At 32.8% G+C, this 13,793-nt stretch overlaps 1 protein-coding gene and 1 pseudogene across 1 annotated transcript; both read left to right on the top strand.

The window, feature by feature from the left end:
- Positions 1 to 1,451: 1,451 nt before the first annotated feature.
- Positions 1,452 to 9,657, top strand: LOC108815386 (RING-H2 finger protein ATL3-like; annotated as a pseudogene).
- A 2,488-nt stretch (positions 9,658 to 12,145) lies between these two features.
- On the top strand, positions 12,146 to 12,838 carry LOC108817363 (uncharacterized). Its single transcript, XM_018590028.2, has 2 exons — positions 12,146 to 12,558; positions 12,677 to 12,838. The coding sequence occupies exons 1-2, from the start codon at positions 12,317 to 12,319 to the stop codon at positions 12,738 to 12,740; spliced, it is 306 nt and encodes a 101-aa protein (XP_018445530.1). The 5' UTR covers positions 12,146 to 12,316; the 3' UTR covers positions 12,741 to 12,838.
- Positions 12,839 to 13,793: the final 955 nt, after the last annotated feature.

Here is a 13,793-nt window from a genome sequence, read left to right on the forward strand (position 1 = left end):
ATCTCCACTACTTTACCTTTGTACATATTTCTTTCTCTGTCTTTCATTGGTTTTATTTCCGGTATCTCTTCCTCTCCTGATCACATAGAGACTGTGTGATTCAAGTGTGGGGGGAGGTACCAAGTTGCTAATCATTTGTGTGTTTCATGTCATTGTCATGCATTGTACATACTTTTATGCATTAGAAAAAGCCAAAAAAATCTGAAAAATTTGAAAAAACTCAAAAAGAAGCATGTAGTTGCATTTGCATCTTTAAGATCGAGTCTAGAGCATTCATCTGCTTGCATAAAAAAAAAAAAAAAAAAAAAAAAAAATTTAATTAGGAGTCTTTAAGCATGCATATAGGATGCATTCATTCGTGCATAGGGGGCTAGGATTGAAACAACCTTGCAAAGAGCTCATGCTTAGTACTCAATGTGATACCCTTTGTAATCATGGTAAGTAGCTTGAGCATCCTTTGAAAAACTTGTAGATTTCGAGCCTTGAAAACTCTTCTTGAAACATGTTGCTTGCTTGATATTGACATTGCTCTTGAAAGCCAACTCCAATTTGAACTTGAACTTAATGAACTTAATCTCTCTTGCTTATGGGCACTTGCATACTTGATCATGGATCTCATACACATTTGGGTTATCTTATTCCATTCATTATCCCTTGTTAACCCAAATGGAACTCTCCTACCCCTAAACCCTTAGCCATTCTTTGAGACCAACATTGATTTGCTTGAGTGAGGCCTTCTTTTTGATAGCTTGTCATGTGCAAAATCTTGAGAGTATTGGNNGCGACATNGATTTGTTCTCATCTCTTGCTAGCATAGGATCCTCATTTGAGTTAGCATCTAGGATGGTTAGTGGGTTTGTTTATTCTAAAGTTTGTTATCTTGGGTTTGGGAGAAAAGAAAGATGAGAAAGATGATCAAAAAGTTGAGAAAAGAAGCCACTAAGGATCAAAAATAAGAAATCTCTAGATTTAGTCTATTTGAACCTTCCCCCAATAAAAAAAAAAAAAAAAAAAAAAAAAAAAAAAAAAAAGGAAAAAAAAAAAAAAAAAAAAAAAATGATGAATCAATAAGATGGTGGGAAGGTAGATAGAGCTAAGAGTTATGAAAAGTTAATAAAAAGATCCTTAGATGGTTAAGTTAAAGAGTTCATGAGGTGAGTGTGATAAAGTGGGTTACTTTGGGTATTGGGATGAATGTGAATAGGGGTGAAGCTTGTTATATCACTTAGGAAAGGGTAGAATGATGAGAATGGATCTATGTATGCATAAATTGTTCCTGGTCTTAGATAAATTTTGCATAATGATCAAGCTCCTTGTTCTTGAGTGATTGCCACTTTGAAATGATTTATTTGAGCCATTGTTTTCATTCACATTTGACCACTTTGTTCACCAAGCCAAATGATTAGGATCATGTGCCCATTTGCAAGTATTCACCTTATGTGTTTGTATAAATGAATGTGAGAGTTGGTCTAAAGAGCTTGTTGATGGATAAGCATTGCAACTTGTGTAGAGGTTTAAGAATGTTGATAGGCCTAGAGAAGTTAGAGTTGGAAAAAGTCTTTGCTCTTGCTATTTGTTATGACTATGTAAGGTTATCATATTGATGATTAAGAAGAGTTTCTTTTGGTTATGAGCCCCCCTTTCAAACCTCTTCTCCTTTTTGATCTTGAAAGTTTACTTGTGGACAAGTAAAGGTCTAGTGTGGGGGAGTTGACATCTTGTGTATTTGCATGGTTTTAATCTTCATCCTAGTCTTTATATTAGTCATTTGCATATGTTTAGTGTGCATTTAGGTTGCATTGCATCACTTTTGTCCTTTTCAGGTATTGGAGACCTTCATTGGTGATTTTGGAGACATTTGAAGTGTTTTGGGGACAAAAGAGTGATGTTTGAAGCACAAATCGTGTCCCAACTGAAGGGCCGTAGCGACATCAGCATAGCGACCTCGTCAAGTCGCTAAGACGCAACCCGAGCCATCGTAACGACCACCGTAGCGACTTACCAAGTCGCTATGGTAGGAGAAGCCATAATCCAAGAAATGACTAAGTGTCTGTAGCGACTTCTGCGTAGCGACATGATCACGTCGCTAGGAGGCCACCCGAGAGAGCGTAGCGACCACCGTAGCGACTTGCAAGGTCGCTACAGATCCTGAAGTGTTGAAGAGTTAATAGCGACCAGAGCGTAGCGACTTGCATGGTCGCTACGGGCGAAAAAGACTGCTTCTTTATGGGTTAACCTAGGTTTGTTGGGTTGACCCAACTCGTTTTTTTAGACTCCTATAAATTCTCTTTAGACCTAATTATGTAGGAGATCTTGTTTTCTTTGTAATCACATTAGCTATTTTGGTGAAAGACTTAATCTTGAGCTTCTTTTCATCTCTATCTCTTGTGATTATTGATCAATCTTGACCACTAAGCATGATTAACCTTCAATCATCCATGGGTTTTGGGTTATTCATGTCTATTAGTGAGTAGTTACCATTTGGATTCATGGGCTAGGGTGATTAGGGTGATTAAGTGAAGATCTAGGGTGTTTAGTGTTAGATCTCTTGTTTCCTTGCTTGTCTACTTCTCTTAATGCTAGATTAAAGTTGGCCTCTTTAATCTAGAGCTCTAGACATTTCCCACCCACAAGGTGTTTGATGAAATGTCTGAACCAAGTAGAGCTTGCTCTAAACTTACCTTACACAAAGACCATTGTGTTAAGGGAGTTTAGATAGTTAATAGACTCATCCTTAATGATTGCTTAGATCTTTTAGGCTCAAAGACATTTGGTGTCTAGTTGATCAAAGCAAATGAGCATTCTTCTTGACCATAGAGCTTGCTTATTTCAGTGTTCTAGACTTAAAGAAGTCTTTTGATTGAAAGCTTGCCACCCTTAGATTGGATCTTAATCACTTAAAGTCAAATGCCTAGCCCCATGAGTCCTATCGTCCAAGATTGATTGAAAGCTTGTTTCTTTATTGCACTTTAGCATAGTTCTAGTTCATATCATCATTCAAAACCTGATTGCACTTAGATTAAGCATAGATTTGTATTCTCAGTGCATTGAAATCACATAGGATTGGTTCGACATCTCATATACTACTTCATTTGATAGGGACCTGAAAAGTCTTGTTACCAGAGATTGCTATATTTTTCTCTATTTATAGAGGAAGAAATAGCATTCCTCTATATTTTACTCTATATCTTGGAGACCTCTATTTTAGGGAAATACATTAGAGCAAATCACATTTCTATTATGGAGTTTCTCTATTATAGAAGAAAAATCACATTAGAGATGGTCTTAGTCCGAATATCCGAACTTTGGATATCCAGCATATCCGAATCCAGATCCATGTAGCAATTTTACGGATTCGACAGATCCATATCCAGATATCCGATCTGTTCCACCCCAGCTTCTATGACAAACAATATTTTCATTGTGGAAATATCATCAATTTTTTTGACCACTTTCTGACAGACAATATATTTTTTAAATATATGTTTGGTCCAAATAATACTTTACAAAATACCGTATTTTGCCATTGGAAATTTTTGATAGCTAGAGATCATTTAAATTTTTATGGACTTCTGAAGGATATTTTTTTGGATAATTCGTTTAAATATTCTGATGGAATTCTGATGGTTTTTTCGATTAATCCATTGAAATTTTTTTAAAACATTTTTGACAATTATCTCACAAACAAATAATTGTGAGAAATTTCAGACGGATTTAGTATTTTGGATAATCTATTAGAGTTATATTAAAAAAAATTCCACGATAAACAATCGGTCAAAATTTTAGTACGGAAACACCTCGTTTTCTTGTATTTAATTTCTACATTATATATGGGCCGGTGTCTTAATAGTATGATACAATAAGTGAATCAAAAACTGATTGATATAAAGGTGTAGTTTCTTGGAAAACTTTTAAGTACATACTAGATTTTGACTCGCGCTTAGAAAGCGCGGAGTTATTTTCGAAAACTAATAATTTTTTATATGAGTTTATAGTTATGGACACAATTATCTGAAACCGAAGAACAGTGTAAAAACAGATATAATGAGAACCGAAACCAAATGCTAAAAACTAACAATGAATCTACATTAATATTATATTCTTATAAATTATTTAACTCTTTTTAGTGAATGGTACATATGTGATTTATAAACGAATTAAGATATAGACAGTGTTTTCATATTCAATCCGGACCTTCGGTTGAACCAGTAAACCCAATGACCATATACAATCAAGTTTGGTTTATGTTCTTCATATATAGAGGTCTTACCAATTGATATGTTTCCACAAAATTTGGATTTGAAAAAATACAGTAATTAAAAATTTAACAAAACCCAAAAATCTGATTCTAACCTGTAAACCGAAACCAGTTGGTCTAATAGAAACCCAGTAAAATTTGATAATATATTTTAAAAATTGATTAAACCTCTCATATACTTTACAATAGTACATAAAACTGAGTAAACAATTTTATTTGTCATATAAGTTAAATGTATTGTATTTATATTATGTATTTTTATTAATATATTTTGTTAAAATCTTGTGCCTTCTCAGGTGGTAAATGAATCCGTTTAAGCCCAATATTTCTCGTGTTTAAACCAGAGGGAGTATGTTTTGGTTTTTATCTGTTTATTAAATGAATGGCATAATGATAACTATGCCATCTTCCTTGCAATCTTTTTTAGGTTTTCTGCAAAAAAAAAATTTTGTCATCAGTATATAGAAAAATAAAGTGGAGATTTTTTAAATAAATTTTGCATTGAAATTCTAAAGTGACACCTTTTGAAACGAATTTTTTTTTCCAACGACAATTAAATCGAAACGGAGAAAGTATAAATTTTTGGTTCTTAATTTTAGGGCCAAAAAAGTGTAAACTGGGTATAATATGGTATAGTATTAATGAGTAACATTTTATTACAAATATAGAAAGTAAGAAAAAAAATAGTTAAGTCTAATGAAAATGTGCAATAATTTTGTATAAATAGATTTTTTTCAGAATATAAATATGACTGAGTGAAAACTTGAATAAGAGTATCAGTGCCGTCCCAGCCATAAGGCAGATAAAGCTTGTGCTTTAGGCCACATATTAATCACAGTTTCTAAGGCCACATTGCATTATAATTGATTGTAGCTCAATATCTAATGCAACATATTTTTACTTTTCTGTATTTTAGTGATGTGGTTTTGGACTTATGTTCCAATTTTCGTTAGTTAACGTGGTTTTCTTTTGAGTAATTTTTCTTCTTGTTTGTGTTAGTTTAGTTTTTTTTTTTTACAATATTATCTTTTTTATTTGATTATATAGATGTTTATCACAATAATTTTTTTTTATATAGTTTTGACAGTTGTATGGTTTTTGTTATCCTTTATTTATATAAAATATTTCTGACCTAAATTAACATACGTTTTTACATAAGAAATTATATAGAGTTGAAAATTTACACATATATTTTTTAAACAAAAGTTGGCCACTATTTTAAAATATGCTTTAGGCCACTGAATTTTTCGGGACGGCACTGAAGAGTATTATCAAAGTTTAAGAATCATTTTAATATTTTCGTGTACTATAAGTTATACTAACTAAAGCATTTTCATATTTACATCTTGTATTTTTTTATTTGAGATGACGGCAATCTCTATTGTCAAAGAAAATAATTAAAAACAATAAGGCCTATACAAAATATTGAAGGATGATTTTCATATTGTTTAGTCATTAATATATAGGTCCGATATTAAATCACATGCGATGTATAATACTATTAAATGATATGCGATGTTTATTTGATGCATTATTATACTATTAAATGTATATGAATCTTATGGGAACATAAATTGAATGTTACGGTAGTCAACATATTTAGAAAAAGTATTTGTTTAAAGGATCCTTTTATTTAATGTGTTATACCATTAAATGTATGTAAATCGTGAACGTTCATAAAAACAGAATTAATGTTACCGCATAGTTAGGAATAATTAGAGAAATATGAGGTATGAGTCGTATGACCAAATTATTAGTAATTAATAAAAGAGTCCAAACAACTTACATAAATATATTTTTCAAGACTGCTTCTCTTTTAATAGTACAGATATTCACATTCCAATTCTTGAAATTGTTTGTTAGAATTGTTCCAGGTGAGTAGCAAAAAAACTTGAAATATTTTTTTTTTGAAAATAAAATAAAATAAAATTGAAACATTTGAAGGGCTTCTCTTTACATTATAAAATCAAAACAATATATCTGGAATATGAGGTAGTCACAGTGGGTCAAGAAGTTTCTTCAAAGACCTTGCTTAATGGTATGAGAAAGTAAAAAAAGTCTAAAAAGTATTCTATAGGTCAATAATGATCTTGCGTATTTAGCAAAAAAAAAAAGAGATAATGTTCTTGCGCGAAATAAATTGATAAAGTTCTTGCGCGAAATAAATTGATAATGTTCTTGCGTAAAATAAGATAGTTCAAGTGTGATTATTGGTTTTTATATTTTATCCGTAAGATCATTTCCAATTGTTCACTTTATTTTTTACTATAAAATTGAATGATTCTATAATAGAATTAAAATTTACTCCAATGATACTATTTTAAAAATAGAAAATAAACGAAAAAACAAAAAAAAAATATTTTATATTTGAAGTAAACTTATTTTTTTAGAATGAAAAATAGAGTTGAACTGAAGATGCCATAAGAAATTTATTAAATAGAAAACAAGAATTTACGATCATATCGTGATAATGATTAGGATCATGTATCTTTGACTCTCTTCTACCCTTATTGAATTGATCTTTTATTTCTTTATTTATTTTGGTCGAACAGTGTATTGTATTGTTTTTTCTAAAAAAAACAGTTTATAACATGGATGTACAAAATTAGCAGTACGTGGGATTCATGAAACAAGACGATGATGATTGTCGTATCATGAAGACGTATCAAAGATCTCTCGAATCTATGTTTTTCACTTTCTGATTGAAAAAGCAAAAGCCAGAAAAAGTTAAAAAGTAAAAGACTACTGATGTGATCACACAATTAAAACTTATTCCCTCGATTACATATAGCTGACTGTTCTGTTTAACATCTTTTTCATGATTGAGATTTTGAATTACACCAACTTTTCTTCAACTTTGCCTTGAGTAAATATTTGATTGGATGTGACTGAGAATGATATACTTCCACACCGTTCATCAATATGATCTAAAATGGTAAAAGACTTTCAGAAAATCAGGTTAATCTGAAAACAATTCTCAATACCATAACCTTTTCATATTACGCCTTCATTTATCGGTGGGAGACTAAAGCTGCATAATCCCCAACTTTTTTAATCATCAAAGCTTCAATTACAATCGAAATTATAATTTACAAGGAAAATGATGGTTATCGGTTAATATTTGCAATTCACAAGAAAAAGAGGGTGAATCAGAGGCCAGCTCGTTAATTCAACTAAAATTTATTTCAACTATAATTTGGTCTTGCCCATACGGTAAATATAGCTACGGCCCAATCTGTTGCATCTTCTCTTCATTGCTATACCAATTGCCACTTGTGAAATTGATCATCTATGGTCCATTTCAATGTTCGTTAAACCCCACACAAAATAAATGCGTTATGGTCCATGGAATGCATCAACGATAATATCGTAGCGGGTAAGAGAAGATGTTTATTTTATTTTGTTGACTAAAATTCTTTGCTGCGAAAGGATTTAACTTGTCTGTGTATATATGTTAATTCGTGTTATGTTTACTTAAGAAAAATATTTTATTATATGAAGGGAGAACATAATTCTTCTCTCATCAATTTCCCGAGTAACTATATCATTTGACTTTGCACGACAGCTTTCTAATTCATTTCAGGTGCTGATTATTCCTATTGTTGTTTTTAATATCGTATACCATTTTTCAAATTTCAGTGTCATTCTTTCAATAATTCTTCTAAAACTGCAATTTAGTTGAAGTTTCCACTTCATGAAAAGACAAGATCCTTAAACATAGGACTCGAGCAGGAGTGACTGGTTTCCAAATCCTTTGATCTTGATAGCAGAAGCCAGAAAGGCTTCTCATTAGGTTAAATATGTAAATATGGTTTTACTTATCTAAATATATGAAGTTAGTGCATGTCCTATTGTCATTTTTTTTTCTTTTGTAACTTAGTTGTCATCTTTTATTACCTTTTGACCTTTACAAGTTATTCAAAATGTTGCCGCGGGTAAGAGAAAATACACAAAAATGTTGTAGATTAGTGGAGGATTAGCGACATCGTGGAAAGACTAAAAGTGTATTAAAAATGTCTAAATCAGTGCACAACATCATTTTAGCTTATAGGGCAGTACTCCATATTCTTAGGAATTTCTTCTCAGAGAAAAATATTTTGATTTTTTATTGGTAAAGTATTCTTATAATTTGTTTAGTAACAAATTTAACATTTCTGAAGCCTAAGTGTTTATTTAAATATTTGCGATACATCTGCATTTAAAAAACAGTTCTTACTAATTTTAACCTTCACCTTTGTAATGTTTCAAAATAACATTTTTATCTTGTTCGGCTTCTAATTATTAGAAAATAATTCTTGGAGAAAATACACAGAAAAATTGAGATTGATGGAAATTTAATAGAAAAAGTAGCCCCCCCTCTGTTAGGAACAAAAGTCTCACATTGAATATTGTAAAAGATTCTTAGCAATATATAAGATAGATAGATCACTTAATTATCATCAATTTGTTTTAGGTTGGAATCCTATCTATCTTAACAACCTTCCGCCCAACCCAATGAGCTAATAGAGCCCATTCCTCGATGTCATTGCTTCTCCCTTCATCATTCTTTTTCTTCACTGCCCATGAGTCACATTGAAATATACAGACTTCTTTTTGTTCATTGTTCAGAGACCTATCAACTGAAGAGGTCACAAGCAAGATCATTCTCACAACCATCATTGTTCTCTTCGTCCTTATCCTCCACCTCTATGCCAAACTCTACTGGTGGCAACTACACCAGCTCCAACAAGAAGACCAATCATCCATCACTCCACCTGTGATAATCAATCGCCCTCAACGACGGCATTTGATCTTCGTCCCAGGGCAAGACGCTTTATCCAACGCTGGTGGTCTTACCCCTTTTGAGCTCAGTTATTACCTATTGTGTTTTTTCAGACAAGGTAGATGCAAGAAGGGTTTGGAGTGTGATATTTTCTTGTCTAAGCTTGTAAAAGGAGACATAGCTTGGCTGCTTCCAAAGTGTAATCCCAGCTTCCATGTTGAGTGTATTGGAAGTTAGCTCAAAGGTAATCGAACAAGTTTCTGACAATGCAGCTGATGCTTAGTCTCAAACTTCAAGTGTTTTTCCCGACTCTTCTCGGGATTTCCCCACCAATGTCTTGGCATGCGGTCACCAAAATGGGGTTAGTACAGGAAACACCAATGCTGGCTCTCAAGAAGATGGTACTTCACAGAGTCAAGATGATGTTGTACTAGATATCAATGATTCCACAACTAGAAGTCAAAATGTACCATCTTTATCATCATCAGTGAGGTTTATTGTTGAAGAGAAAGAACCAAAGTCTCCAATGACAACGAGTTTGAGGTCATTGAGGAGGTTTCTAAGTAGAGACATGCGAATCTCTTGTAGCATTGGTAGAAGCGCAAACTCTGATGCTTCTTCTTCTGTTGATCCTTGAAGATTGTGTGATTAGATTAGCTGCATAAAAAGATCGCCTGAAAATCTCAAACTACGTAGTGGTCTCGGCTCGTATTACCTTTATGTGTGTGATAGCTTTCTCTGTTATCCAAGTAAATATCATCTTATATATTATTCCAAAGCTTTTGCCTGACTGGGGTCAACAAAAAGTCTTATATTAATTGCTCTCTAATCAACTTCTGAGATTAATAGACATCAAATTATTACAGGAAGCTTAACTACACTAACAAAAACTATTGCAATGTTAAACCATAGAATCTTAGGTGCTGTTCATTTGCTTATCCAGTTGATCCATCTGGGTGAAGATGCAAATTGATATTCGTTTTGTGAATTAAAATGTTACATCCAAATGGATCACTCAACTGCATTTGTGAAAACTCACCTTAAATTCTCACCCAAATGAAAGTGATATCTTCGCGGAGTATATGGGTGAGGGTGAAGATAAGTTTTCACCAAAAAAAAATTTCGTCGAAATCATAAAACACATTTGTTTGTTAAAATTGAAAAATGCAATTTTTCGTCAAAACCGAAAAATGTGATTTCCCGGCAAAATTGAAAAACGCAATTTTCGCCAAAACCAGAAAATATAATTTTTCGCCAAAAAACGAAAACACACAATTTCCCTACAAAACCAAAAAACGCAATTTCCTTGCAAAACAAAAAAAAAAACACAATTTACTGACAAAAGCAGAAAAACAAATTTTCCATGCAAAACAAAAAAAAAACATAATTTCCCGGCAAAACTAGAAAAATGAAAATTTCTTTGAAAACCGAAAAATGCAAATTTTCGCCAAAAAAAAACTCAATTTCCCGCCAAACCAAAAAAAGAAATTTCTCACTAAAACCGAGAAAACGCAATTTCTCGCCAAAATCGTCAAAATGCAATTTCCTGACAAAACCAAGAAAACGCAATTTCCTGGCAAAACCGAGAAAACACAATTTCTCGATAAACCAGAAAAACGTAATTTCCCGTCAAACCTGGAAAACATAATTTCCCACTAAAACCGGAAAAACGCAATTTCTCGCTAAAAATGAAAAATGTAATTTCTCGCCAAAACCAGAAACACACAATTTCCCTTCAAAATCGAAAAACATAATTTCTGACCAAAACCGGTAAACATAATTTCCTGGAAAATTCGAAAAATGCAATTTCCTGCCAAAAATCGAAAAATGTAATTTCCCGTCAAAACCAAAAAAATGCAATTTTTTGCCAAAACCGAAAAATCCCAATATAATAATTGAACATAAGATTATATTAGTTAAATCAAAACAAGAGTATATAAGTCATATGCTTATTAAACTCATCCAAATATATATAGAGATGCATAAACGAACATAAACTCATCTAGATGGTCTATTTAGATGTTCTATCTGGATAGAGAAACGAACATAGTTAAACTACATTCATGTAGATCATTTGGATGGATCACATAGGTGGATCATTTAGATGTAGTTGACAGATGTATAAACGAACATGGCCTAATCTAGAAGAAGACAAACTGAAAAACTCATTAACAAGAAGTGAGCTTACAACTGTAAAGAAACAGTGAGTGATTGTTATTGTAAATAGTGAGCTGTTAACCTGCAAATTTTCTTCTCTTTGGACTTTAAATCATACTATTAGAAACATCGTTAGTAACCACGTGGTGTATCACATGGTCCTCAGCTGAATCACATAAACCTTCATGTCAAATACGGGTGAATGAATGTGTATTCATAAATTAATAAAGAAAAAAAAATGTGTATGCATGTGTATAAACGTGAGAACTAATATGCTCACCATCTGAAACACAATTTGGAAAAATTAAAACTATTGGCACCGCAGTCATAACTAGACCACGTGATTAGATCCCAAAGGTTACTTAGAACAATTATATAACAATAAGAGTTTCAATCTCTCTTCCTTTTTGTAACTCAAACATAGCTTGCTACCCAAGGACTGGCTCCAGTCCTGTAAACAATAAGCAAAGTCAAAACCTCACCAAACAGTTTTCAATCTTCACTCCTCAAACCATATGATATCAGGCATGAACTATGAAATTCATCAAGAAGCAAAACTCTAGAACTACAGTGAGCTCACCATAAACAAGACAAGAGAACTAGCAAGCGGTTGGTATAAAACAAAACGAAGAAAACTAACAGCAATTGTATTTTGGTCTTTTATACTGCATAACTAAACCAGTTAGATATTTGTCTTCACTGTTTTTCTTTCTTCTCTTCAAAGCTTATATTTAGAAAAGAACAAAAAAGCAGTTGATGATTATTATAAAGACCTGAGCTGTTAATCAGCGACGGCTAATTAATCATCAGTGAATACGCGTGAACGAATGTTTTTGCATGTGTATGTGAGGACTAATCTGAAATCATTAGATTAAAGAAGATATCCTCACCATCTGAAACACAAGTCATGTAGAACAATAAAAATTATTGGCACATCAGTCAAACTAGATCACGTGATTAGATCCCAAAATGTCTCTTAGAACAATAATACAATCTACAAAGCAACAAGAGTTTCAATCTCTTTTTTTTTTCAAACTCAAACATAGTTTAGCTAACCAAAAGTTTCCTCAGCTGCAGCCTCAGAAACAGAACAACCTAAAATCTCCAATATAAAAACAGATCAAAAAGGAGTATTCACAATGAAGATGTTCCATACATCGGTGTCAACTTCTACAGCTCTCATTCTGCTACTTCTAGCTTTTTGTAGCAGCAAGAATAATGTAGAGGGTCGGCAGATGGCGCCAGCTTCCATGGATATAGCTTCTGGTAAAGCTGTGAGAGATTTGCAGATAAACAAGGAGACAAAAGAAGAGTCTCCAAGAGGTGAAAAAGATAGCTTCCGGAGAACACCAAGGAGGGGCTCTAACCCTATAAACAACAAGTAAAGTCAAAACCACACCAATCAGTTTTCAATGTTTACACATGTCAAATGGTTTTCACATATCTCTTTGTGAATGTACAGTTGATTGACACCAAGATTGTGTTTTTTTTTAAACCAGGAACTGTCCCCTCAAAGATGTAGGAGGGAGTAGAAAACAGAGCACCACAGAAAGAGAACCATAGATCCATTTTTTTCTCTGTAGTCCTCTTTTGTGTGTGTGTGTGTAGAACAGCTTAACTTGTTTCTAGAAGCTGTAATATAATTGAAGCATAAGAAACCATCTTATAAGTTTGATATTGTTACAGTTCCTATTAGACCTTTATAAGTTCGTTTGGAATGTAATACCAGAATACTGTTTTTACTAGGATTCATTTGAGGGTAGATCTAGCCAGAAAAGCTTTAACTTAAAAAATTAGAAAAAAGAAGGTAAGTGAAAATTTGATAGAATAAGAACTCTAACCTTCAAATTCTCAAATCTCAATCTATTTGAACGCCCCCATTTTTCAAGTTATCTCGCCAAAAAGAGTGTCATAGAACTAAAAGCTTGTTATGCATGGCTGTATAAGATTTTCTGAGAACTGAGAAAGAGTTAGGAAAATACTGTGAACGTGCATGAACAGCCAAACTTGGAAGTTAAATCCAAGGAAACTATTTTGTAAACACAAGAAGAAAAGGAAACATACGTTTACAAAACTTGAAAAATACGTATATTGAAGGATCAACACGCATCTTTGCACCAGGTGCCCACTCCCATGGAGACTTATCTTGACAACCAAGGTAGTACTTATCAAGAAACATAACCTTTGAACAATGAAATTGAAGGATTTATTATTTTAGAGCATACTGCATCAGCATTAATTAGTAGCTTTACAACTGTAAAATCAGCTACAGTTATCTTAGAACATTTAAAAAAAAACTAAAGAAGATGTAAATTTTTTTTTTTTTGGTAATCATGTTAAATAGAAGATGTAAATTTTCTGTTAAAACCTTATGTTCAGGCCTCTGAAGCCTTTTGCTAACCGCTATCAGAGAAGCCACAACGCCTGACTTTACCTTGTTCAAGTCTGAAATATCAATTGACCGAGTATGGAAAATTTTGGATGAGATTCCCGGAAGAGAAACTGGTGCTTACAGTCACAGCCATGTTTGTGATCACTACTCATCATGGTCTAGTTAAAGAAAGTCTTAGACCTTATGTTGCTGAGTGATGGTTTTGCCTCAGGGTATCAAGGGAT

Source organism: Raphanus sativus, chromosome 7 (genome assembly GCF_000801105.2).
Source record: "Raphanus sativus cultivar WK10039 chromosome 7, ASM80110v3, whole genome shotgun sequence".
Taxonomy (NCBI): Eukaryota; Viridiplantae; Streptophyta; class Magnoliopsida; order Brassicales; family Brassicaceae; genus Raphanus; species Raphanus sativus.

Coding starts and splice junctions, on each gene's coding strand:
- LOC108817363 (XM_018590028.2), top strand. CDS start 12,317: ATGAAGATGTTCCATACATCGGTGTCAACTTCTACAGCTCTCATTCTG. Junction 12,559..12,676: donor TCTAACCCTATAAACAACAA/GTAAAGTCAAAA, acceptor TTTTTAAACCAG/GAACTGTCCCCTCAAAGATG.